A 25,840-nucleotide genomic window follows, 5' to 3' on the forward strand; every position below is an offset into this window, starting at 1 on the left:
CTACACCATGCTGGCCTGCTCTTGTTCTGCTGCAGAGCTCTCATTTTCACAAGATAAAAGTGTTAACCAAAAGAGAATTCTGGAGTAGCAAGAGGGGCTATGCAATCCAGTATCACCCACTATGAGCGGCTCATCATGATACAGAGTCCATCTTGTTCCAGGCTCCTTGTGAAAAAGTTGCAATTTAGACCGTGAAGGCTTGCTGCATCCCCGTTGTTGGGGTGTCCCATGCAGGCTGTCTCTTTGTGGCTCGCAGTGAAGTGCTTCCAGACCCGTTGGCTTTTTGGAGGGCAGCACTGCAGAAGGGGGCACTTCATGCTTGTTCCCACAGCATTGCTGGATCCAAGCTGAGCGGATCTCCCCTAAGGCAGAGAAGCCTTAGAGGCTGCTCTGCTCAGACCTGGTGACACACGAGGAGGCAATAGGCAAGCCTGTGCCTTTGACCTTGCCGCTGGCTAATGCTGCAGTTAGGGTTACCAACTTCCACGTGGTAGCTAGAGATCTCCTGGAATTACAACTGATCTCCAGGCCATAGTGATCAGTACTCCTAGAGAAAATGGCTGCTTTGGAGGGTAAACTGTATGACATTATACCTTGCTGAGGTCCCTCCCCTCCCCAAACTCTTCCTTCTCCAGGCTCCACCCCCAAATCTCCAGAGATTTCCCAACCCAGAGATGGCAACTCTAGCTGTAGTCAGCCCCTGGTGCACACGAGAGTGCTCCTTCAGGGCTTCTCCTTCTGAGCCCCGGGAAGGCTGGGAAGAGAAACCAACATTTCCAAGTCCCAACAACAGCACTTGAACTCAGGGCAGAGAGGAGGCCAAAGGCTGTCTGTCCATGACCCAGGACTCTTCCTCTCCTCCCTCCCGTTTCCAGAGGGGCAGCAACTAGAGAGGGCAGCCCTGGTCAGCGTGTCAGGCGAATGCTCTCAATGAACTAGGGTGAACTTAGCTTGGCCCTGTTGATCATTAACTGAGCAAAGGGCAGGAGAAGAAAACAGAGCGAGATGAAGAGGACTCCGGCCTTGTTTGTTTGGCTTTCATCAGAACAAGCCGACTGTTGATTTAAGCTGGTGCTGTTTGTAACTCTTGCTGCTAATCAAATGGCAGGAGATGAATCATAGATAATGTCCTATAAGAGAACCAATTCCCCTTTGAATCTCTGTGGAAAACATCCTGTGAGCCTCGCTCAGTTTAACGGGAGTGAGGGGGAGAAAAGATTAAGCAACTGAAGCAGTTCAAGGGCAAAGGAGCCAAACTCTGTACTGTTCATAAATGCCCCCGCCCCCAAAATTCCTTTGGCTGGATTTTCCTTGTTGTCATCAGAAACCCTTCCATCAGTAACTATCTAGGGAGATTAAGGTAGAGTTCAGTTCAGACTTAACTTACAAGGTTGTCTGTTTCCATGTGGGGGCCTAGACTGTTCCTTGAATTACAAGTGATCAGTTCCCCTGGAGAAAACAGCTGCTTTGGAGGGTGGACTCTATGGCATTATACCCCACTGAGGTCCCTCTCCTCCAAACCACACCCTCCCTAGTAGAGTTGCCAGGCAGCACCTAGTAACTGGCAGGAGGGGACAATGCCAGTTGCAGCATCATGTCACTTCTGGTAAAAAATGGAACTGACGCTGGCAGCTCTAGGAATCTCTGGAAACTCTATGGTTAGTTTCCAGTGATTCCTAGAGCTACTCTATGTTCTTTCTTTTTTTACCAGAAATGATATTATGATGCAGCAATGCTGCTGGTTTCTTTATTCTCCTGCCACCACTCTGAGCACTGGTGGACAATAGGAGAGGGGGGATCCCCATTGGTGGAATAGTACCCCTCTCCTCAGACTCTGACTCCTAAATTCAGGAATTTCCCAACTTAGAGTTAGCAGCCGTAAGGCTGCCAGTATTCACACTGCCTTCTCTCCACATTGCCCAGGGAGCCCAATACTAACTCCAACCTGGCACCTTACAGGTGTGCATGACTTTCCACCCAGGAGAAGACCAATGGCCTCAAGTCACGATCAGGGCCTGAAGCTCTCCCCCTCACCACTTTTTTGGATTAACCCCCCACCCCACCTAATGAAGAGTTCTGCAGAACTCAAAAACCTGCACAGTATTTTGAAAAACTTTAGCTAGTCTTAATAAAAGGTATTACATGGCTTTGTTTGGGGGGGGGGGTTCTTTGGATCAACATGGCTACCTGTGCTAATCTGTCTCCCAAAGACTGCCTGTGGGAAGACAGAGACGTGTTGTGAAGTGTGCGAGCCTGCAGAAGCTCCGCAGAATGGCTGCTGGTTGGGTGTGATCATGCGGCACAGAAAATGGCCATCAGCTGAGTCCAAGAGGCTTTCACTGGGTCTGTTGGACACAGGGCAGCTGTGGAAATCTGTCATTCTCTCTGCCCGTTGTCTGTGAGCCATTCCTCGCTGGACTCAGAGCCAAAACACACGAGAAGAAATACCTAGGTTCAGCACGTGTTCTCTTACCTCAAGGTTTGCCGGGATCTGTAGGCGTCCTGGAAACTTAAAGTTTAGCATTTACAGAGCAGCAGGAAGGGAAATACAGGCGCCTGTATTTCCCTTCCCCTTCCTGCTGCTCTGTAAATGCTAAACTTTAAGCTGCCAAGACACCTACACTTCCCAACAAACCTTGAGGTAAGAGAACAAGTTTAGCATTTACAGAGCAGCAGGAAGGGGAAGGGAAATACAGGCGCCTGTATTTCCCTTCCTGCTGCTCTGTAAATGCTAAACTTTAAGCTTCCAGGACGCCTACAGATCCCGGCAAACCTTGAGGTAAGAGAACACGTGCTGAATCTAGGTATTTCTTCTCGTGTGTTTTGGCTCTCAGCATGACTCAGCATTCTACTTGTTGACACAGTGATAACTTCTATGTAAAGCGACAGGAAACCACACGCCTTGCAGGATGGGAGACATCCCCTCCTTATTCTCATATCCTCATAAAGGTCTCACCTTTTTACGTTTTCTTCTTCATCTTCGGTCTTCGTTGGTTTCAGGGCTGAATTTGGTGGCGTAGCCTGAATAAAACTGACCTTCAGTTCTGTGGTTAGCAGCTTGTGAAAAATAAGAGGCTGTTTCCAGAACAATTTTTTTTTTTTTACAGAAATAGTTTTATTACAAATTTTCATTTTTAACTACACAGTCAAGGAATTACCTCAAAGGCCTTACTTTTCAAAATATCTTTTATATTGGCTTGGATATATGATACAATCAGTTTGAGACATAAACATTCTCAAATAGCATATTTTATAGAAAATCAATAGGAATCTGCTGAGTGCTTGACATGGAATATTCAATACACATCTTAAGGCCTTGGTACATGTTTCAAAATCAAGTCATTCAGTGTATTAGTGCTTAACCCTGAAAATATTAAATACTTAAAAAGGAAGCTCAAGGCATGACTTTACTGAGTTAGTCATAAGGTGACCGGCAGGATTTTAACCCTCCTAGCAGAATTAGATGTTTTGCACTTCCCTTCTGTGAGAGTTGATACTAAAAAAAAGAAATCTAAAAATAAACTAAAATTCATTTGCCCAGTTGTTGACATAAATTAATATATTTACTTATTACTGGACCGTTCTGAATTCCACAGGAAAATGGCCTTTAAACAGCCACAGAGTACCGGAGGGCAAACGTCTCTCTCGACTGACAAGACGTTTCCTCCTTTTGCTCGTTGGTTTCTTCGCGCGACTTGCAATTCAGGCGGGAAGAGATCGTTGCAGGCCAGCACCTTCCACGGCGTCACAGGGAATCCAGTCCTCCTCCGCCTCCAGAACTCTTATTTACATTAGTATTACTTTGTACAATGACCGTTAACTACCAAGCCAAGAGCCTGAAAATTTGAGGCAGGTTGGCAGGGCTTAGGAAGGAAGAAGAAAGTAAACCTGTATATCTCATCGGCACAAGTGGGGAAAGGGGCATGTCACACAGGAGGCAGAGACGCAGCCTGCCTAGCACCTTTGGAGGGGGTGGGGTGGGGGGGTCTGGATTTTGGGTACGTATCAGTGCATCGCTTTCCATATATAAGACTGTAGGGTGGATCCTGACCACATCCAATCACTCCACTGAGCAAAGTTTACTTATTTATTAATTAAAATATTTATACCCCACCTTTCCTTTTGGCTCAAGTCTGTAGCCTTCCTCCAGTCTAAACAGCCTTCCTCCAACTTAAGTGGCTCCTTAGTTGGAGGAAGTCTCCGTAGGCTGAAGGAAGGCTACTTGGAGGATGGTGGAATCCACCTCAGCATTTCTTCCAAAGTGCCCTCTGAAGCTTATCTTCATTGTTATCTTCTTCCTCTTCAGCAAGAAAAGGGCCGGGAAAGCAGAGGTTTAATTAGATGGGTTCCTTTAAGGCACTTGACGGTTTTATATTGGGCAACAAGAGTGAAGTCTGTAGACCTAAGCTTCACTGCTGTTAAAGGAATAGCACCATATTGTGACATTAGCTACAACTGGAAAGTCCTTATGTTCTCCTCATACAAACTTGGCAGCGGCTAACGTTAGAGCGGAGCTCTCCTGCTTTCAGAGTGGAAGGAGTTGGTTTTCTGAGGGGGGAAAAACAAGAGAGACAGAGAGTCTTCAATAACCCACGAAGAAAAAAGTTTAAAGATTTTGAGAGGCTAATGGAAAATATCTGGCCGCCATAGCTGGGACGTATTCAACAACAGACACAAACAACTTCTTTGGCCAGAGCGCTGGAAACCCTTTCCCCAAAACGGCATTCTCATTTTCTCACTGTTTTCTTAGTTTGCTCCATGTGTGTTCTCTGTAAGCTTGGCTCTTATTTCTCTATTAACAAAAAACCCCTTTCCTGTTGAACATCTGCCTCTTTATTTGAGTGTTCTGGTATACATAGGTAGAGAATCCCAGTTGCTCCCTCTTGCTGTCTCCTTTAATGCTAATTCCCCCTATTCTGGGAGCAGCCAATAGGAGGGGCTGACTCCCAGGTAGCTTCAATGAGCTGTCTCTTTAGACCCAGATGTTAAAGGGATCCTTACTTACAGTTGGAGCCAGTACACGAGACATGGTTCAACCAGAAGCTAGGTGCATCTTTATTGCTCTAGATTTATTCGTAGACTAGTGGTGAATTCATAATGACTTTTGCATCCTTGCTTGAGGGGGTAAGTTGCCGAACAAAGAGGGGAAGAGGGCAATAAACTAACACTCTAACAGGAAGATCTACAATAAACTTCTCAAATGTCCTGCTGTCTTAATACTGGAAGGGGAACTACAATTCCCGTGAGTACCAATTGTTAAAGGGACAGCACATATTTCTGACTACACAGATACAGAGGCTTTCTAAGCTGTGGTTACAGTACACCCCCAACCAGTTAAGGAGACCTCCTATTTGGGTAACACATGGACTAGATTATCAAGCCCACAGGACTTACTTGAACATTTCGTTCCTCTCAATCGTGGCGAGCCAGAAGCTGTAAGCGTTTGCATAATAGTTACAGGTGCCTCTGCCATGGCATTCGATGAAGGGCGCACTGCGGAATTCTTCCAAGCAGGAGCCAGGAGAGGCCAGGGCTTGTCCTGAGCCCTCTGCTCCGGCGCTTGTGTGCTGTGAACAAACACAGGCATCAGGTTAGAGAGGGACGTGGCGTCGGTTTGGTTCTGGACTTAGGTCTTGTTTGTGCTTAACACAATTCAGCAGGGATGGTGGCTGTCATTTGCGTTCTCCAGTTGGGAAAAGGAGGCAGATGAACGGCAGCTTGCAGGAATTGCATTTAAATAGAGATGCAAGAAATGAAAACAAACAAGATGGTTTCTTTGCAAACGTAGTGATGCAAAAAGCTTGTGTTTGGGCAGAAAAACCCAGGTTCCACTCTATCTCCTTCTGAAGCAGCCCTGCCCTAGAAATACATTCCAGCAACTCTGACTTTGGGAGTGCTTTAATCTGAAATGCAAGATTCGAGTCCAGTAGCACCTTAGAGGCTAACAAGATTTTCCAGGGTATAAAAGCTTTTTGAGGAGTCAAGCTCTCTTCATCAGATCTGACGAATCCTTGGAAATCTTGTTGGTGCTGAATCTTGCTCCTCTGCTGCAGACCAACATGGCTACCCACCTGGAACTGTAATCTGAAATGTGTCCCTGTAGAATTTTTAATCTGTTAGGTGCTCGCTCTTATTGCTCTTGGTGCAGGCTGATGGAGCAAGCAAAGACAATTGCTTTGCTGACTTCTGCTGGTCTAAAATCTGAGAACTTCAGGGGCGCTTTCGGTATTTGAGTTTCATTACGAAGTTAAAGGTATAGTCCTTAAAATGCAAGCAATGTCTTTTCAGGCTGCTGAGCAGTGTTCTTACAAAACAGGCCGGTGTGCTTCAGGAGCTTGAAAAGGGTAGAGGAGGACAAAGAATATTCTGAGGAGCTTCTTATCTTTTCCATGTGGACACTACGTAAATGCACAATGGGAGAGGGGACAGACCCCTTTGCCTCCCTAGTCAGTCAATTGCCACTTTATCCTCAAGAAATCCTGGGTTTTGGCTGCCCCTCTGTTCCCAGGCACATTTCAAAGTGCCGGTGCTCACCTTTAGAGCACTAAACAGCTTGGGGAACAGGGTAATCGATGGACTTCTCTCCACCTGGATTCCATCTTCCCAAGCTCTGCTCTCTGTGCCCTGCCTCCAGAGCAACTAGAGTCAGGGCTTTCTCAGCCGCTGCACCCTGGTTGTGGAATGCCTTCCCCTTTGAAGCTCACCTGCTGCCTTCCCCACTAGGGACAAGGCAAAAAAAAATTCTGTCCCCCTCCCCGCCCCAAATTTAACTGAAAATATATCTCATCTTGGTTTTTTCCTCCTCTCTGATACCAACAACAACATTCGATTTATATACTGCCCTTCAGGACACCTTAACACCCACTCAGAGCAGTTTACAAAGTATGTTATTATTATCCCCACAACAATCACCCTGTGAGTTGGGTGGGGCTGAGAGAACTCTGAGAGAGCTGTGACCGATCCAAGGTCACCCAAGCTGGCTTCAAGTGGAGGAGTGGGGAATCAAACCTGGCTCTCCAGATTAAAGTCCTGTGCACTTAACCACTACACCAAACTGGCTCTCAGGATGATTATATGGCCTTCTTTTAGAAGGTTCGCTGACTTTTAAACAAATGTACTACTTGTTTTATTTTCTTCTTGCTAGCCACCTTGAGCAAAGAAGCAGGTTGCAAAGGGAAAATTTCTTGTATTTTCCAGGCCACATCCAAAGCTGTAAGCTCTACAGCAATAAGACAGAGTTGACAGAGGCTGATTCTGCACATGTTGGATAATGCACTTTCAATGCACATTATCAATCGTTTGAGGTGGATTTTTTGTTCCGCACACAAAAAAATCCGTTCCAAATGATCTATAAAGAGGATTGTAAGTGCATTATCCAAATGTGCGGAATCACTCAGAGTTGGGTTTTTTCTGTGAAGGGACTTCCCGGATGCAACCCTGTGAACGGTTTCAGTGCACATTCCACTGGCAGATCTCACACTACAAACCATGTTGCAGTCTGGCAGCCAGGCACAGTGTGAACCGACCCAAAAGACCAAGCTCTGTGCAGGTCTCCCTGTTCCCCATGAAGTAGGAGTCTGCCTCAGGCCACTTCACTAGGAGGAAACTAGGATATCGTGGCCACCAGAGTTACCCTCAAACCTCTGTAAAATTAGTTGGAAAACGGGCATTCCTTCTGCAGAGGAATAGGATGAAGAAAAGAGGATCATTCTGACTCGGATGCATGGTAAAAGCACCACGGGCTTGATCCTGACACATCGGGCACTCACCATCACAAAGGAGTAGCCGATCCAGAGAGAGCTCCAACCATCAGGACAGGGTGGGATTTGGACTGTCTGGCTGTGAACTGCCATCACCATTGCGGGAGCTTCGCATACAGCACATCTGAAAAGGGGAAGGTACAAAAACTGCACAAATGAGATTCTGTACTGCACCCCCCCCCAAGTCCCTCCCCTCCCCTGCATCTGTGCCATTTCACACATCACAAACCCCACCTCCTGCAAAGCCCCGTTATTTTTCCATTCCGGTATTAATTAAACAACAATGGTCTGTACGAACATGCACAAAGGCTTCCCTGAAATTATGAATAAGTCTGAATATTCTGCTCGCAGAATTGAATCTAAAATGAGATTGATTTTTGTTTCATTTCTACAACCAAGCAGCTGAAGGAAAAACGTTGTTTTACTATCCAACAGTGGGGGGGAAATAAAGCATGGATAGGCCCCCTTCTTTCCCATCAAAGGCCAAAGGAAGGTGGAAAGAAAACCACCAACCCCTGAGAATATTATAGTTGGTTGCAGGGGTCATTTCGTAGAAAAAGAGCTGCAGGAGCTCATTAGCATATGCCACACCCCTTGCCATCACCGGAAGTGTGTCATTAGCGTAACTGATTTGCATATGCCACACACCCTGACATCACTTATCCTGGCTGTTTTGGACCCAATTCTGGCCATTCAGGGCCAAAATTGGGCCCAAAATGGCCAAAAGGGGCCCAAAATGGTCAGAATTGGGCTGCTGCTGAGCAGGATAGTGACCCACCACCCATCAGAGGCCCAATCCTGGCCATTTTGGGACCAATCCTGGCTGTTTTAGGCCCGATTCTGGACATTTGGGGCCAAATCCAGGCCAAAATGGGCCCAAAATGGCCAAAAATTAGGTGGGCGGGGCCACCTGACATGTGACCTCTTTGGAGAACTACCGGAACTGCGTTCCTGCGCATTCCCCCTCAAAATGAGCCCTGGTTGGTTGTAGAAATTAACAGCCAAACTTTAAAGGAGAAACATTCGAAGTTGTTTGTGTTCTAAGTTTTCAGGAATGTAAGAGAAAGAGCTGAAGAGAGCTGGCTGGGTCTCTGCTTCTCACGTTCCTTCCCAGATAGTAAGTGGCCATTGTGGTCCCTGAGGAAGTAGAGTAAGATACGTGCAGCTCCAAGACTATCCAGCATGCATCACTCAGTGTCCCAGCAGAGCCACCCAGCTCCTTTCTCTCCACTCTGGGCAAAGTGAAGACCAGAAGCAAAGGAGTTAGAAGAGCACAGCCACAGAATGGGACATCCAGTGGGCAGCAGTCATGGAAGCCTGAAACCACAATGACCTAACAGGAACCAGGGTTTGCGTGTGATGCCCCCCCCCCCCCCAGAGCAAAGCGAAAACACCCACAATTTAAAATAATTGTTTTAAGAATGAACAAAGAGAGAGAGAGAGAGGACTTAACAGAATCCTTTTATTTTTCAAAAAATGAGAATTTCAGTCTTGTGCTGATGCTCACCTGCTAATGAAGGGCCGGATACTATCCCCGGTCACGGGAGCCATGCTCATTGGCATCGGCTCCGGGGTGGAGAGCCAATAGGAATAATCATTCCGGGAGGCGAAATTGCATACGTTATTAATGTTACAGAAGAGGAAAGGCATTGTGCTGAATTTACGTAGACAACTGCCAGCTGTGCCTGAAAGAACAAACGTCAGAGGGTTGGCTCCATATGTTTCTTGTAACATCATTATGACACCATTCTTGAATTGTTTAAAAAGAATGTCTGCTAAGGGCTATGGTTTCTAACCTCACACCGAGGCAGGCAGGAAGGCGTGTATTTGTTCAGAAATCTTCTCAAGGCTTTAAAAAGACACACATGAACAGCAAGCAGCAGGAACATGGCATGAGTTTCCCCGTTAATAAGATCTGTGACTCACTGAGAGCCAAGCTACAAGTGACGCCTGACACAGGTTGGACGCTTGTCAGCTTCCCTCAAGTTTTGATGGGAAATGTAGGCACCCTGGTTTTACAACTTGGCTCTCCATTACAGCTGCAAGACCAGGATGCCTACATTTCCCATCAAAACTTGAGGGAAGCTGACAAGTGTCCAACCTGTGTCAGGCGTCACTTGTAGCTTGGCTCTCAGATTGGCCCCCCTTTTCTGCCTCTCCATCCCTTTCTTGCATGCATCCAGGGCCTCTGTGCCAGCCGATTCCCCCATTCATCTCAATGCATCCCCCCTGCTCTGAAGTTAAAGGGGAGATTTTAAAAAATCCCATTTCCTTTTTGAAGTCCGTTATGAAGGCTTTCAAAATCCTCTTCTCATTTCTGGTGACCTAAGCCAGGTTATGTTAAAAATCTAGGGTCCTTTTATTTTTGATCTAGGAAAATAAAATTAAGTTGATCTAGGAAAATACTCCTGCCTTATATCATATATATGAGCAACCAATACTAAAGAATTCTACTAAAGATCTTCCAAGAGCCCACAGCAATGGTCCAAGCTTGCTCTGCTCGCTGATGAAAATGAAATTGCCATAAATCTGAAGTATGCCACACCCATGTAAAGCTTGTATGATGTCTGTTGTATGATACAACATGCACGATTCGCTGATTTGCACATTCCTTCTCCCTCTCTAAACGGGGAAAATCGACTACGCCCTGCCCATTTAATTGGGTGCCTTGCAGGTGTGTTGGGGAAGGATTGCGTGTTCCCGGTCTGGCATTCTCGGGGAAACAGCTTGTCCTAGCGACTTGCAATCATCAAAGTATTCTGGTCTGGATTAACTAAGACCAAAGACCATCCTATTCTCCCCTTGATTTTCAAAAATAAATTCATTGAAAGGTTACATTTTATGTAGCGCCGCAGGAAAAGTAGGAGAGAAGGAGGGAGCCGGGGCTGCAGATCTCTGATCAGGATTTCATTTATTAACTCTCTCTCCCTGCCTATGACATTAATCAATGTAGCTCCTGGCTGGCTTTGGGAGGTGGGATGGAGGTCAGCGGGTGCTGCTGTCACTCTGCCAAGCGCAGGAATCCCCTTGGCAGAGCTTACAGAAGGCCTGCAGCAGTTTTGAGGAAGATACCCTTCCCTTCTCCAAGGCAATGGACACCACAATCATCTATGCTCGTTGTCTAGGCAACGTGAGACTGGACTTCTTTTGTGTTCTCTCACCCAAGTCCTGGCCGTGCGCGCGTTCGTTTCCTTGCACGTAAAGCAAAGAATACCCAAAGTACATGAGTCTTGTTCCAGATGGGCACAGGGGCTCTTCGGTGGTTTGACTGTGCCGAGTCACGAGGAAGCCGTGAGCCACGGAGGGAGTCCCAGGTGGGCCCATTGCCCCCGGCACACCTTCAGGGCCAGGCGGGCCAGGAAAGCCTCTTGGCCCTGCAAGACAGCAAGTGTATTTCTAAAAGGAGTCGATGGAGGTTGATAAAATATGATATGCTCAGCTCTCAGACACAGCTGTTGTATATTACTACACAGGCTATTTTAAACACTTAAAGTACATAGTAGATACATCATCAATAGATTATATTCTGTTCACACTCATGAATGAAGGGTTGTTTTCAGTTTCTTAAGTCCTTTTAGTTAAGCTCCAAGGCAATAATGAATGTAAAGCCTTTTCGTTTTCTTAAAGACAGGATAGCTTACACCCTTTCTATTCAGGCGAGTTCTAACCAGCAGCAGCCCCTGAACTTTTACACCAAATTATGGACATGGAAATGTTTTGTTGGATTTGCTGACGCCAGCATTTCCACACAGATCCACTGCGCAAAAACGACTCACACAAGTCACCGCATCCATCAGCTGTACATCGACAGCTTGGCCATGATCGTCCAGCAGGACAACGGCTAGTGCCATCTCCATAATTGTGCCTGCACAATTCATTGGGGTAGTGGGCTATCTCTAAGAATCTTTTTGAGATTCAAAATATTGTATAGTTCAGTTTCAGTTCAGGATTTATTGTATTGGGCCAAAATATTTTATAACCTCCCCTTGTCTATTTAGAATAGCAGTAGAAAAACATAGAACACCACAACGTCCTTTTTATCAGAGACTCCCAAAATCTTGAAAAAACAAACAGTTGCTTGGAAAACTTCAAATATCTACAGACATTTCTGTAAACTTAAAGCATTCAAGCTGTAGGTTGGATCCAGACTAAATTGCCAATTTCTTGTGATTTCTCCTTCCTGCTGCAGGTACACCTTAGGTCTTTCCTTGGGGTCTCTTATCCCCCAGAAACAGCATTTTGTGGAAACCCATGGGTTGCAGTGGGAGGTTACTTGGGCTTACCTGGGGGGCCAGCAGGACCACTTTCTCCTTTCTGACCAGGTCTTCCATCAAAGCCTGGGCTGCCAGGGGAACCAGGCACCCCCACAGCTCCTGTTACACCTGTTAAAGCAAAGACATCATTTTTACTGATTCACGGAACATGGCCTACAGTTGGTGACATGGCCTCCATTCGAGAAAAATCAAAATTGCCCTTCCAGGGTAGGGGGTGATATTTACAGAGAGTTGCTTCAAGAAGTGCAAATTCTTCCCTAATTCCCTGGATTAGATTACTGTAATGGGACTGATGTACTAGGAATGCCAGAAATAGTTAAGATTGCGTTTTTTAAATGTTGTAAATTGTTTTTAAGGTCTTTGTGATCCAAAAACGAGATCTAAAAATGAACAATAGTTTGCCTCACCCTCTTTTGGTGATGAGGTCAGGGAGACAGACACCGCTCAGGGCCAAACTACATGACACGCCAGACACGTATTCTTCACGTGTCTGGTCTCGCAAGCTTACCTAGAAGGGGTAGTCTTAAAAATAAAAAAAAGCCGCTCGATGCGATTCTCAACCAGGGACAATTGCGACTGGAGGGACTTTCTCTCAAAAATCCTCTGGGAGCTTGAGGGGGGGGGGGGGGACCATAACAGGAGGTGGGGAAAAAGCTGAGTTTTTTTGTGCATGATAATCTCAGTTCCTCTCATTATTCTTCTCCTGGTAGGGAATCACAGCACAGATTCTCTCTCTCTCTCTTTTTCTCTGTGCTTTTTTCCTGCCTTTTACATCTCACCCCCCCACCCACCCCGTCTCCGAGCTCCTGAAGGAAAACTGAGCGGAGTGGATTTTCTTACAAAGAACAGCTGCTTGACTGGAGAGATTCTCTCTTTCAAAAATCCATTGGGCACATTTGGCCTGAAAGACTCAGTTGATGGTGCCTTGTAATAGGTGCACTCTGTGAACACTTGGCCAAATAGATGCGCGCACAGTCATCCCATTGGGTGAGCTATGTTGAGTGCTTTTTTCTACTTGGAAAGAAGCACTGGAAAGGTATAATATTTGATGTCACCCGTAGTTACTCTAGGAGAGGTTCAGATCACTTGGTTCCATTACTGAAACACTATCAGTGCCGTCCTATGCAAAGTTACCTCTTCAGCTCATTGATTTCAACAGGTTTAGGACCAAACTAAGCGTTCGGAGTTTTAACAAGTTGGGTTTGGGGTACCTGGTTCCTCAGACCCAACTCAAGTTCCTTCCAACCACACAACAACTGCAGGCAATGGCTTTAAAGGAAATAAATAAGGGAAAGCCCAAATGGGCTAAGAACACCACTGCAGGAGAGGGTTCCAGCCGTTGCCCCAAGTTGTTTTCCTGCGCTGAAAATGCATTGGGGGGGAGTTATTTCCCCCTTTTTGCTGCTCCATTTGCACAGGAAGCAGCAAAAGTGGGATATAACTCCATCATGGGAAAATGGCTGGGGGGGGGAATCAGGTGCCCTTCCTCCCCTCCCTACTTGCCGTTCCAAACCCATTTAGGTTCTCCTTTATTTTTTAAAAGCCATTCCCTGTGGTTGCTGTGTGGCTGTGGGTCCAGGGAAATGGTTAAAATCCCAAATGTGTCGTCTGTCCTTTAGAAGACTTACATTCCATTTAGCACCGCACTGCTTGTCTTATCACACTATGATACACTTAACACAATCTATTTGTGGCATGCAAAATTGTGGAAGGGTTTAAAGCTCTTTCATTGAATGGATTATATATATTAATTCTCCTTTCATAAGTACCAAGTGTTATCAAACACTTAGCGATCCCATTCAAAAGCCCACGCTGGGACGGATGTTCATGTCCCTCCCACCCCCCTGCACAAACCCGCAGTTTTTCATATACGCGGTGCCATGCACCCAAGCAAACGAGTGTCCCAGCCTTTCTGTTAAGATGCTTTTAAAGGCCCCCTAATGCCACCCAAACACAAACCCACCCCTGCCTGACAACCAAACTGCTTATGCAAAAGGCCAAATCATCTAAAAGTAGTCATGCTGCTCTCAAAAGAAACAAAGTATTACAAACGTAAGCATTACACATTGCAGGGGCTGTGGTTCAACGGAAGAGCATCTGCTTGACATGTAGAAGGTCCCAGGTTCAATCCCTGCATCCCTTGTTAAAAGAACCAGGCAGCAGAGGATGTGAAAGACCCTGGAGAGCTTGCTGGCCGCCAGACAATGCTGATCTTGATGGACCAAAGGTTTGACTCCGTTTCTTGAATTATAACGGCTCTGGATTGGAGTGGCATTTGCAATCTTTCCTGAGCAAAGTTAAAGAACTGACACAGAAGCTACATACAAAGCTGCTCACGGGCGCCTTTCTTTCGCTAGCTAGAAGCAGGGCTTTTTTTCTGGGAAAAGAAGTGGTGGAACTCAGTGGGTTGCCCTCAGAGAAAATGGTCACATGGCTGGTGGCCCCGCCCCCTGCTCTCCAGACAGAGGGGACTTTAGATTGCCCTCCGCACCGCTCAGCGGTGCGAAGGGCAATCTAAACTCTCCTCTGTCTAGAGAGCAGGGGGCGGGGCCACCAGCCATGTGACCATTTTCAAGAGGTTCCGGAACTCCGTTCCCCTGCGTTCCCCCTGAAAAAAAGCCCTGGCTAGAAGCATTAAGAGAGCACCTCACCTTGTTGCCCTTTTGGCCCTGGAAGACCAGAAAATCCTTTGGGTCCAGCTGGGCCTTGAGGACCCGGTAAACCTGGGTCTCCTTTCAGGAGCTGAGCAGGGCCTGGAGGGCCCGGGGGGCCTGGGAAGCCTGTCAAAATGAAAGAGGCAAATAACATGAGAAAACGGTTACCAATGCAGTGCAGCAGTCAAAGCCCATCTGACATATATCCTAGATCGGTATTCTCTGGTGGGTTTGTGGGGGAAGACTCTATGCTGAATTAGGAATATTCCCACTCTTGTCAGGTTCAAATTCAGGTATAGCCCAATCTCGTCAGATCTCGAAAGCTAAGCAGGGTCGCTACTTGAATGGGAGGCCATCAAGGAAAATTGTTTCAGCCATGTTGGTCTACAATAGAACAGCAAGACTGGAGTCCGGTGGCACCTTGAAGACCAACAAGATTTTAATGGTATAAGCTTTCGAGAGTCAAAATTGGCAAAGGGAGCTAAGAACGGTTGGGACTTGGATGCGGGACCACCAAGGAAGACTCTGCAGAGGAAGGCAATGGCAAACCATCCCTGCTCCTCATTTGCCTTAAAATCCCCTAGATGGGTTCTCCATAAGTCAGTCGAGACTTCACAGCACACACCCACATATATCAGGTTCAAACAGGGTGTTCGTAGCAGAGGCCCCTTGAGAGAGGCTCAAAAAGTTGACTTTCTGCACATTTCACCCAAGGTGTCTTTGTTTGTTGACAGTTCTGAAACACCGCATGTTTATAAAGCCCTGTCATACCTTTAGCACCGGGAGTCCCTTGGTCGCCTTGTTCACCTTTGAGTCCGGGGAAACCCGAAGACCCTTTGGAACCTGAAAGAGGAGGAAATCTTCAATAACCTGCTCTTTATTTTTTTTAAGTTACTCCGCCCTAATCACCTCCTCCTGCCAATACTAAATAGTCAAGCCACAGGCAATCCCAGCTATACTTAAATCTGATTCAGGGGTGAATTGACCAGGAACTTTGCCAGTGGACTTCTGCACCCTTGAGGGCCATAGACAGCCAATCCCCAGCATCTCATTTAAGATCAAATAGTTGGTGATGTAAAAGACCTCCACCAGAGACCCTGGACAGCAGCTGCTAGCCTGAGTAGACAACGCTGACGTTGGTGGGCCAATGGCCTGATTCAGTCAAGGTAGCTTCATGTATGACCTGGCCAAGGGGTATACGGCAAAGCAGACCAGCAGGGCAGAACCAAGTGCCTCCTTGGTACTTCTGTGTCTGCTCATCTCAGCTTGCTTATGGGCCGCTGTGAGGTCCCAATCCAGCCCACTGAAACAACCAGGGGATCGTGCTGTGATTATGCCATGAATTTACCAATGAAAGTGATGACTATTATATTATTTTAGATTTCTTCCAGCTGCTTACATTAAGTGAACTTGCGGGATGAAAGGCTTTTAACAGAAACCCGTTGTTTCGCACGCTGCTGCTCGTACTATTGCTACCTCTTTCTGAGTAGTACTAATGGAAACAGACACCAAATTTTCATTCTTATGCTTAAAGATATACCAATTGGGAGTTGAGAAGAGTAGTAATAGAAGTTATTTTGTCAGGGCATGTGCCACTAGAATAATCTTCCATTTACATTTTAAAGCTATTTTGAAAGAATGGTGATTTCCATTGTTACAACCCCCTTTCTTTTTCAGTTAGATTAGATTTTAACCCTCTTCTTATACCCTCTGGGTGGATTGCTACCACCAGGAATAATATTCCAAAATAGTTAATTTAAATTTCCCTTTTAATAACATGCCCAAGCGTCAGGCTCCTTCGTGGATCTATGTGACCCTGAGGATAGGAATGGGTTATAGGAATAACACATACGCTTGGATGAACAACAAAATAGACTTTTATTTTTACAAGAATCATATTGGTTTCACACTAGTACTTAAGCTTGATGGTTTCAAGGACAGTTATCGGTTCTTAAAGTTTCCTTACACAGGCTCAGTCACACAGATATACTGTCATGGCCCAGTCTGAGAGTGAGGTCTCCTCTGGAGGAGAGGAGCCTCGTGTAGCCAGCCAGGACTCCTCAGGAGAAGAGGAGCCCTGTGTAGCCAGCCCTAGCCCTGATTCAGCAGAAGCCAGCAATCAGGAGCAACAGCTGCTGGCTGATCAGAGCTTACAGCCAGCAGCTGAGGCACCAGCACTCTCAAGCTCCAATACTACAGAGGAAGCTCAGCCAGGGACTTCTACAGGTGCAGCGCAGCCAAGAGCCTCCACCCCCCCAGGTTCACCCACGCCCAAGGAACGCCGCAGGCAGCGCCAGAGACTGGAACTGCAGGAGAGACGGCGCAGTGCTCGCCTCTTAAGCCAACGCCAGCTGCTGGAGAGTGACGATGAGTAGTGGCAGGATAGAGCCCCAGCAGCTGGCTGAAAACCACGCCTGGCTATAAGAGCCAGTCTGGAGGAACTGCTGGGCGTGGAAGCAACGTGTCTACTGCTTGCAACCACTCCGTGTTTCGTGAAGCTTGCCTGTGCCTGCTTTTGGACCTGATACTATCGGTGAATGACCTTGGACTGTGCCTGACCTTGCTTTTGGACTCTGGACTCACTCCTGGCTTTATTTCGTGCTCTGACCACCGGTTTGACTTGGCTTTTGCTCTTGGAACTCCCCTTTGACTTTGGCTTTAAGGTTTGGACTTGAACCACCCTGCTTGGGCTGGCCCAGCCCGTGACATATACTTTCTCTCTCAGGCGTGCACACAGTTTGCGTGCTTCAGATAAATTAATCTCTCACTCAAATATACATAGATTTTCTCTCTCAGGCACACACACAGTTTGCCTGCTTCAGGTAGAATGAATGTTCTCTCACAGACACACGAAGTTCAGGCTTCCACACAGGTTGCCTAACTGAACTAGAATGAGAATCCCCTCAGGCTTCCACACAGGTTGCCTAACTGAACTAGAATGAGAATCCCCTCAGGCTTCCACATAGGTTGCCTAACTGAACTAGAATGAGAATCCCCTCAGGCTTCCACACAGGGTGCCTAACTGAACTAGAATGAGAATCCCCTCAAGCTTCCACACAGGTTGCCTAACTGAACTAGAATGAGAATCCCCTCAGGCTTCCACACAGGTTGTCTAACTGAACTAGAATGAGAATCCCCTCAGGCTTCCACACAGGTTGCCTGCTCTGCCCAGACTGAATCTTTTCTCTCCACTCAATAATTAAAAACTGCAGTTCGCTCCACCCACGCTCTCAGTCAACCAATCATCTCACTCATTCCTCTCTTTCATCCCCACTCTTCATCTGTACCACACCAAGCATTTAAAGACACACACACACTTAAAATCATTACATCCACCATGGCCAAAAATCCTCAGAGGAGACCAGGCTTACTTATATTTCCTTGCCTACCTTGAGGGCCAGGAATTCCAGGAGGTCCCATGTCACCTTTCTGACCAGTAGATCCAGGAAAGCCAGCATTTCCCTGCACAGTACAAAAAGCAACCCTCAGTTGTGGCACCCAAGCCCCTTTGGAGAAGTGTAATGCATTGATAGCTCAGCAGCTCCTAAAATCAGGGTGCAGGCTCCATGTGGATCCTCTAAATTCAAAAGCAGCAAAAAAGGAGCTATGCTTGGAAGATAAGGAGCCAAGCTACAAGTGACGAATGACACTTGAACTTCAAGTGAACAGACTCACGTGTATTTCTCCCAGTTCACTTGCGCTCCACTTGCGCTCCACTTGATCATGTAGTGGAGCGCAAGTGAACAGGGAGGAATACACGTGAGTCTGTTCACTTGCCGTTCAAGTGTCATTTGTCACTTGTAGCTTGGCCCAAGATCTAGGATCGGCTTCAGCCAAGCTCATACAGGTGTGGAGATGGAGAGCACAGAGGAACGTGCATGCCAAATGAATCCAAATTCTGCACTTGAAGACTTGGGCTCTTATGCTTCCCATCTGTTTATGCAGCTCTTCATCCATTGCAGAGGTGGATTCTGGCCAGAAGAATGTAATTAGCTACAAGGGAGAGGCCCACAATGACTGTACAGGGAAGGGAGAGGTAGTTTTTAAGGTACAAAAGCTCTGCCACCTGATAAGCTTGCCAGGCCTCCCACCGGCAAGTCCCATTGCCTGCCACCACTCGATGAAGCAGTAGGAGAAAAGTAAAATAAAAAACAGTGACACAATCACTTCCAGGTAGCTCTAGGAATCGCTGGAAACTCTATGGTTTTGTCATTTTCAAGTTGTATCCAGAAGTGAAGTACTGACGTTGGCAATGTCACACACATGCCCCCTTGTTCCTGTCCCCAGCCTTCCCACCTGTTTCCATACTCAGCCTGGCCACCCTATCAATTGATCCTGACCTACCCAAGGTCATTTCCAGGCTGACTAGTATGTAATGAGTTTGAAAAGAAATGACTACTTTCTATGTATAATGCTTTTGTGAAATATAAATACCATCTGCATGATGTCAAGGACATTGCCCTGAAAAATCTGCTGCTAGAATCAAGAAATCACTTGTGCTCCCAAAAATCAACTTACAGGGAGTCCTTGAGGGCCTGGGTCACCTTTGGTTCCTACCCTTCCAGGGGTCCCTGGCCAACCTGGGGTTCCTTTATCTCCTTTCACCCCTGACAGTCCAGGAACCCCTTGAGATCCTTGCGGTCCAGGTAGCCCTAAAGAAGAGTGGACAAATCAGTTATTGGCAAAATGAAGCTCGGCTTTCATTTTCCCATTCAGTAGTTCTGTGGAAAACAGCCCCGATATATTCCAGCATCTTGCTACAGATACTACCACGACTGTCATTGTTTGGGAAGCAAAATGTACCAACCTGAATCCTTCAGTACTAAACAGAGGGGATTTTGGAATCCATATGTACAGAATGAACACATGCTTTTGGGGGTGGGAGGAGCTGGCTGTTATTAAAAAAATGTGATTTCTTTTTAAAACTTCCCTCCATCTTGAATTTGTCATTTATCTGTAGTGTACAAAAATGTCTCCTCTTAAGTTATGATTAGAGGTGGGCATGAACCAGGAAAATTCCAAACCATGCAGTTTGTGGTTCGTCATGTTTCACAAACCACGAACTTTCACAAACTTGGCCTGGTTCATTTGGTTCATGAAAATGTCACTTCTGGGGCAGCAGAAGGTCTGCAGAGAGCCCATCCCTCTTTTTGCCTAGGAAACTGATTGATCAGCGCCAGGCTGTCTGCAATGATGAACTGAAAAATGAACCAAATGAACCAGCCAAAATATCTTGTTGGTTCATCAGAAATGGGCTCTGACAAACCACCAGTTTGCGAACTACGAACCAGCCCAGTTCGTGACAAACTTTGGTTCGTATTTCGGTGATGATGACTACAATCAGGGCTTTTTTTTCAGCTGGAACGCGGTGGAACGGAGTTCCGGAACCTCTTGAAAATGGTCACACGGCGGTGGCACCGCCCCCTGATCTCCAGACAGAGGGGAGAGAGCAATCTAAACTCCCCTCTGTCTGGAGATCAGGGGATGACGCCACCAGCCATGTGACCATTTTCTCCAAGGGCAACCCACTGAGTTCCACCACCTCTTTTCCCAGAAAAAAGCCCTGACTACAATGAACAAACTACATTTCTTAAGGCTCTTGTAAACAAATTGAATTTCAGTAGGTTTTGAGTAGTAACTGACACTGACACTTGGAAAAAAAAGAAATGACTGCTGCTGGTCTGAAGAGACAATATACCTTTATATGTGATCGTCATTACTCATTAAATTTGCTTAATCTGAATCCTTACAGGGAGAGAGGGTGGTATGATATAGCCCAATCTCATCCTATCTTGGAAGCTAAGCATGGCTGGTACTTGGATGGGGGAACACCAAGGAAGACTCTGCTTCACACTTGCATTGAAAGCCCGTTTCCAGTGTCGCCATAAATTGCTTGTAATTTGACAGGTCATATGTACATAATCTGAATCTTAAATCAACTACAGTTCCCTTACCTTGAAGCCCTGGTCGACCTTGAGGTCCCCGATCTCCCTTGGGTCCTTCTGTGACTCTGCCTGGTAATCCAGGAACACCTGGCTGGCCTTGTGGACCTTGTGGACCTGCAAATCCTGGATCCCCCTTTGCACCAGGAATCCCTGGACTTCCTGGGGATCCTGGGAAGCCCACATCTCCTTTTATACCTAAGATTTAAAACAACCCTAATTTTGGTTAGATAAACCATGTCTAGAATAAAACAAAAACATCAGAAGCTATGTTAATCCATAAGAATAAAATTCACAGAGACAGCAAGGGTGTCCTAATGACATCAAACAAAATAATTGTCATTATTGGTTATATGCACGGGATTATTATACTGACAGATCCACACCGGTCATAGGGGATAGGGGTGAATAGTGTGCCATCATCATGCTGCTCCCCTCCCCCATGGCTTTCTCAGAATGTTGTATGGGTCTATGCCATGGTACTCTCAAGTCTAGACTACTATAATACACTCTACGTGGGTCTACCCTTGAAGACAATTCAGAAACTCCACCCGGTGCAGAATGCAGCATTTTGTTCACTACTGAGAGCCAGGTGGAGTATATGCATACTGCGCCTGTTCTGTAGTCACTCCTTTGGTTACCAATTAGTTCCTGAGTTCAATTCAAGGTGCTGATTCTTACCTACAAAGCCCAGGACACACTTATCTACAGGACCTCTTATCTCAGTATGTTCTACCGAGACAGCTTTGCTCATCTGAGGGAAGCCTCCTGAAGATGCCTTTAGTAACTCCACTGGACAAGTAACTAGTAAAGACTCACTTTAGGTCAAGGCTTTACTACCCAGACAACTCATTTCAATTCCTGCCAAAAAATAACTTCAAAAAATGTCAGCAATTCTACCAGGATGTGAAATGTATACCACACACATCTTCCTGTTGGGCAAATGCAATGAAGTATTTAAAATAATTCAAAACCACGACTTTCTGATATCACCAAAGGGCTACATGAAGCTAAGACATTGCATTCGTCTAATCAGGATATCCATATTTCAGATGTCCACGTAATTTTCTTTCTGTCCAGTGTTGTTTCTATTACCTTTCTCGCCCTTGTCACCTGGGAAACCAGGAAGTCCTCTGCCTGGAAGACCTGAAAGATAAAGATAGCCACAGTGAGAAAATATTAAAAAATTAAATATCACCTCAAAATCTTGTTACAGGAAATGCCCCACCAAACTCCAGAACTGCCTTCCAGAACACCTCTGCAGAACCATATGAATGGCATTCCATAACCAAAGAAGCTGAGTACAGAAACTGTTATTTGGCTTGGGCATTGGGTGAAAGCGGCGTGTGCAGTGGGCACAATCCAGAAAAGTTTAATTGTTCTTAATTGTTCTAACTTGCCCCCAATATAGTTAGTGCTGCTTGTCTATATGCCTTCCCATTGATTTTGTTGGATAATTTTTTACTCTTTTCAATATCGATGGGGGCAGTTCTTGTGCATGCGTGTAACCTTTCAATAATATTGACACCTCTTATGAAGTCTGTGGAGACTAATGGGTTAGAATGTTCAATAGGGCAATTATTATAACAACATCTTATATACATGGAGGAGGAGGGAGGAAAGGCTTACCTGGGTCACCCTTTGCACCAGGGAGTCCTGGGATTCCATCATAGCCTACTTCACCTTTTTCTCCTTGGGACCCCGGAAGACCTTGGTGACCAGGGTCACCTGCAAAAGATCAACGTTTTTTGTCATCAAGGTTTCAGCATATGACAACGGTGGCTAGGCTTTTATATACGCAAAAATGGAAAAGTACAGTACTGCCTTCAATGGATGACTGGATTGTGAAAATGATGGAGTTAGTGGACATGGCTAAACTTACAGCTCCGATCAGAGATAAAACATTGTCTACTTCCATAGTAAAATAGCAACAACGCCCGTTGTGGGAAAAAATACAACAGGCTCTAGAAAGAGGAGGGTGGGCAGATGGGTATTGCCTCCTCCTCCATGACTGATCCTGACTGGGTGAAGGTGGGAGGGAGCAGGCATTGCCACCTGCTGGGTGAAGCAGGGGGTGAGCATTGCCACCTGCTCCACTCCTGATCCCAGCCAGGTGAATGGGAGGCAGGCATTGCCTCCCAATCCACACCTGATCCTGGCTGAGAGAATGGTGGGATGGGCATAGCCACCTGCTCCACTCCTGGTCCGGGCAGGTGGAGTGAAGCAGGGGGTGGGCATTGCCACCTGTTCCTCGCCTGATCCCAGACAGGTGAAGGGGGGCAGGCATTGCCACCTGCTCCACTTCTGATCCCAGCCAGGTGAATGGGAGGCAGGGTATTGCCTCCTGATCCACACCTGATCTTGGCTGGGAGAACAATGGAGTGGGCATTGCCACCTGCTCCACTCCTGGTCCCGGCGGGTGAAGGGGAGGGTGGGCAGTACTTTCTGTTCCGCTCCTGATCTCAGCTGGATGAAGGCAGAAGGCAGGCATTGCTGCCTGCTCCATGCCTGATTCCGGCCTGGGTTTCCTACCGCAGTGCGCTCTCAGAGGAACGGGCTGCCTCTTCTGGGCTTCCCTCCATGGCAGTGCTCTCTGGAGGTGCATCAGGGTAGAAACTGAGTTGTCTGGAACACGGTTAGCCTTTTATATAGTAGGACTGAAAAACCCTTATTGACTTGCTGCGTGAGACGAGAAAAAACGAACTGATAATTTGTGGATTTGATTTCTAAGAAGATAAATCTGGGAAAACTAAATAGAACGGGGCTTTATTGAAAATGTAAATTCTGGAGGTATCAAAACTACAAGTAAAGACATGACAGGTGTTGTAGAGAAAAATGGAAAATGACTTCTTATACATGTATTGTTTTTCTTTGTTTTTTTCCTTTAATTTTTGTTCTCTTTTTTTTCTCTTCTTTATGTCTTTTTTCTCTCTCTTTTCATTTGGATTTTAAACTTATCAATAAAATAAAAGGTATTCAGAAAAAAAAAGTTTCAACATTTCTCTTGGTGTATAGTCAAGAATAACAGGACATTCTCACTACCATTAACTTACATTTCAAAACATATAGGCAGCCATTTGTGATTATGCCTGAATTAATGCTACACCTGTGACAAATGGATCAGATATCAGAATTTCTATGAAATCAGTTCAGAGTTCAGCAGAAGACAATCCTGGGTTCCCCTCAGAATGTTTATAGTGAATAAGAAGTGGCTATATCCTGTCATGAAAAAAATTAATATAAATATAGCCAGGGCTTTTTTTCAGTGGGAACGCAGTGGAACGGAGTACCAGAACCTCTTGAAAATGGTCACATGGCTGGTGGCCCCGCCCCCTGATCTCTAGACACAGGGGAGTTTAGACTGCCTTCTGCGCCGCTCAGCGGCGCAGAAGGCAATCTAAACTCCCCTCTGTCTGGAGATCAGGGGGCGGGGCCACCAGCCATGTGACTATTTTCTACGAGGGCAACCCACTGAGTTCCACCACCACTTTTCCCAGAAAAAAAGCCCTGAATTTAGCCCACTTGATTGAAAAAGCTGGGGGTAGGCAGAATCTATATAATATGTGTTTATTTACATTTCACAAAATTTTTAAAAGACATTAAAATATATTTATCATAAGGTGTAATATACTGGCTTACATTAGTATCCAATTGTAAGCAAAGTATAAATTCTAGAAGGATAACCATGTTAGTCTGTTTTAGCAAAAAACATCAGTCCTCCAGCACCGTAAACTGTATCATGGCCAAGACTGTCGTGGCTTATGTAAGTCTAAAGCTGACAGATATATATGGTACATATTTTAACAACATTTGATTTATATACCGCCTTTCAGGACAACTTAATGTCCACTCAAAGCAGTTTACAAAGTATGTTGTTATTATCCCCACGACAACCACCCCGTGAGATGGGTGGGGCCTGTGAGAGCTCTGAGAGAGCTGTGGCTGACCCAAGGTCACCCAGCTGGCTTCAAGCAGAGGAGTGGGGAATCAAACCCGGCTCTCCAGATTACAGTCCTGCTGCTCTGCAGCCAAAAGGACAAAAAAAAGACAGATACAACTAGGGCTGAGACAGGGGTGTTCCAACTCTATGCAAAGAACAGGCAATTTTGGACTCAACCACAGCAGGGCTGTCCCTGCCCTCTTTGAAGCCAGAGGGAACCAAGCTACTACCAACCGCTGTCCAATCTCCTTAGTGACAAAGGCAGCAGTAACACCTCAAGAACAATTACCTTCCCTGATGGAAAAAAACTCTCGTGAGATCATGTTGAATTTGCTAATAAATTCTAACTCAAGAATGTTCTGTTGACGTCTCCTTTCAAAGGTCAGCCAAAACTGATCAAAATGCTTTCTTGTGGATTTCTGAAGACTTCCATTTAAAATGTCCGCTCGGTACCAATTTATTCTCCCACAGCAGCCCTGAAGCTGCTGGAAATGTGGAGAGGGCAGAATATAAATCGAAAATAAATAAATAAAGACCACATACATTACTTTGTCCCCCCTCCCCGCCATTTCTACCCATGTATTGCAATTTTCCAAATGACTTCATGCACCTGATCAAACGTGCTCTAGCCCACCAAAGCTTACATTTGGAGTTTTCAATGTGCCACAAGGCATTTGGTGGTCTTTCCAAACTATAAAGGCATCACATCTTCTCTGGTGAAGACATTGGCTATAAATTAACCAAGCTATTACAGTCTCCCCTAAACATCAAAAATGCCAACTTAGGCCTGGGGAGGGCAGTCTGGAGTTCCTTTTGTTATTTTGTTGGTGAACTTGACCAGTTCGCATGTTCTTGGTCACAGATGCCCAGCAAGTGAGCTGTGTGTGAACTTGAACTTCTGAACTTGACTGAGAGAGGGAACAGCCTCTAAGGGCCAAATCACATGGCCCGGAATGATACTAGATGTATGATGAATTGCAATTTCCCTCCTGTGTAGTTCACTTGTGTACCAAATTTCCTAATGAGCCCATAAGTCACTATGTTTTTTCTGACACACACAGCTCACTTGCTGGGCATCTGTGACCAAGAACATGCGAACTGGCCCTAGAAATCACCTGCTGCTTTACAATTTGACCTCAATTTTTACAATAGAGGAGAACGGTAATATGGAATTCCTACCTGCTTGTCCTTTTAAACCAGGAAAACCAGATGAGCCCGGTAATCCTTTTTCACCTCTTTGTCCTGGTGTTCCTGGAATACCTTTAAAACA

The 25,840-nt window shown here is 46.0% G+C and overlaps 1 protein-coding gene across 1 annotated transcript in view; it reads right to left on the reverse strand.

The window, feature by feature from the left end:
* Positions 1–3,097: 3,097 nt before the first annotated feature.
* Positions 3,098–25,840, reverse strand: part of COL4A1 (collagen type IV alpha 1 chain) — a 185,302-nt gene continuing 162,559 nt past the window's right edge. Inside the window, exons 39-52 of the mRNA XM_054970138.1 lie at positions 25,750–25,830; positions 22,260–22,358; positions 21,726–21,776; positions 20,643–20,828; positions 19,207–19,340; positions 18,078–18,150; positions 15,460–15,531; positions 14,686–14,814; positions 12,044–12,142; positions 10,922–11,134; positions 9,268–9,445; positions 7,770–7,884; positions 5,395–5,567; positions 3,098–4,548 (exon numbers count right to left, since the gene is read on the reverse strand). Of these exons, the coding sequence (XP_054826113.1) occupies positions 4,467–4,548; positions 5,395–5,567; positions 7,770–7,884; positions 9,268–9,445; positions 10,922–11,134; positions 12,044–12,142; positions 14,686–14,814; positions 15,460–15,531; positions 18,078–18,150; positions 19,207–19,340; positions 20,643–20,828; positions 21,726–21,776; positions 22,260–22,358; positions 25,750–25,830 (1,685 nt within the window). The 3' untranslated portion in view covers positions 3,098–4,466. The remainder of the gene's footprint in view (positions 4,549–5,394; positions 5,568–7,769; positions 7,885–9,267; positions 9,446–10,921; positions 11,135–12,043; positions 12,143–14,685; positions 14,815–15,459; positions 15,532–18,077; positions 18,151–19,206; positions 19,341–20,642; positions 20,829–21,725; positions 21,777–22,259; positions 22,359–25,749; positions 25,831–25,840) is intronic.

Source organism: Eublepharis macularius, chromosome 1 (assembly GCF_028583425.1).
Source record: "Eublepharis macularius isolate TG4126 chromosome 1, MPM_Emac_v1.0, whole genome shotgun sequence".
NCBI lineage: Eukaryota > Metazoa > Chordata > Lepidosauria > Squamata > Eublepharidae > Eublepharis > Eublepharis macularius.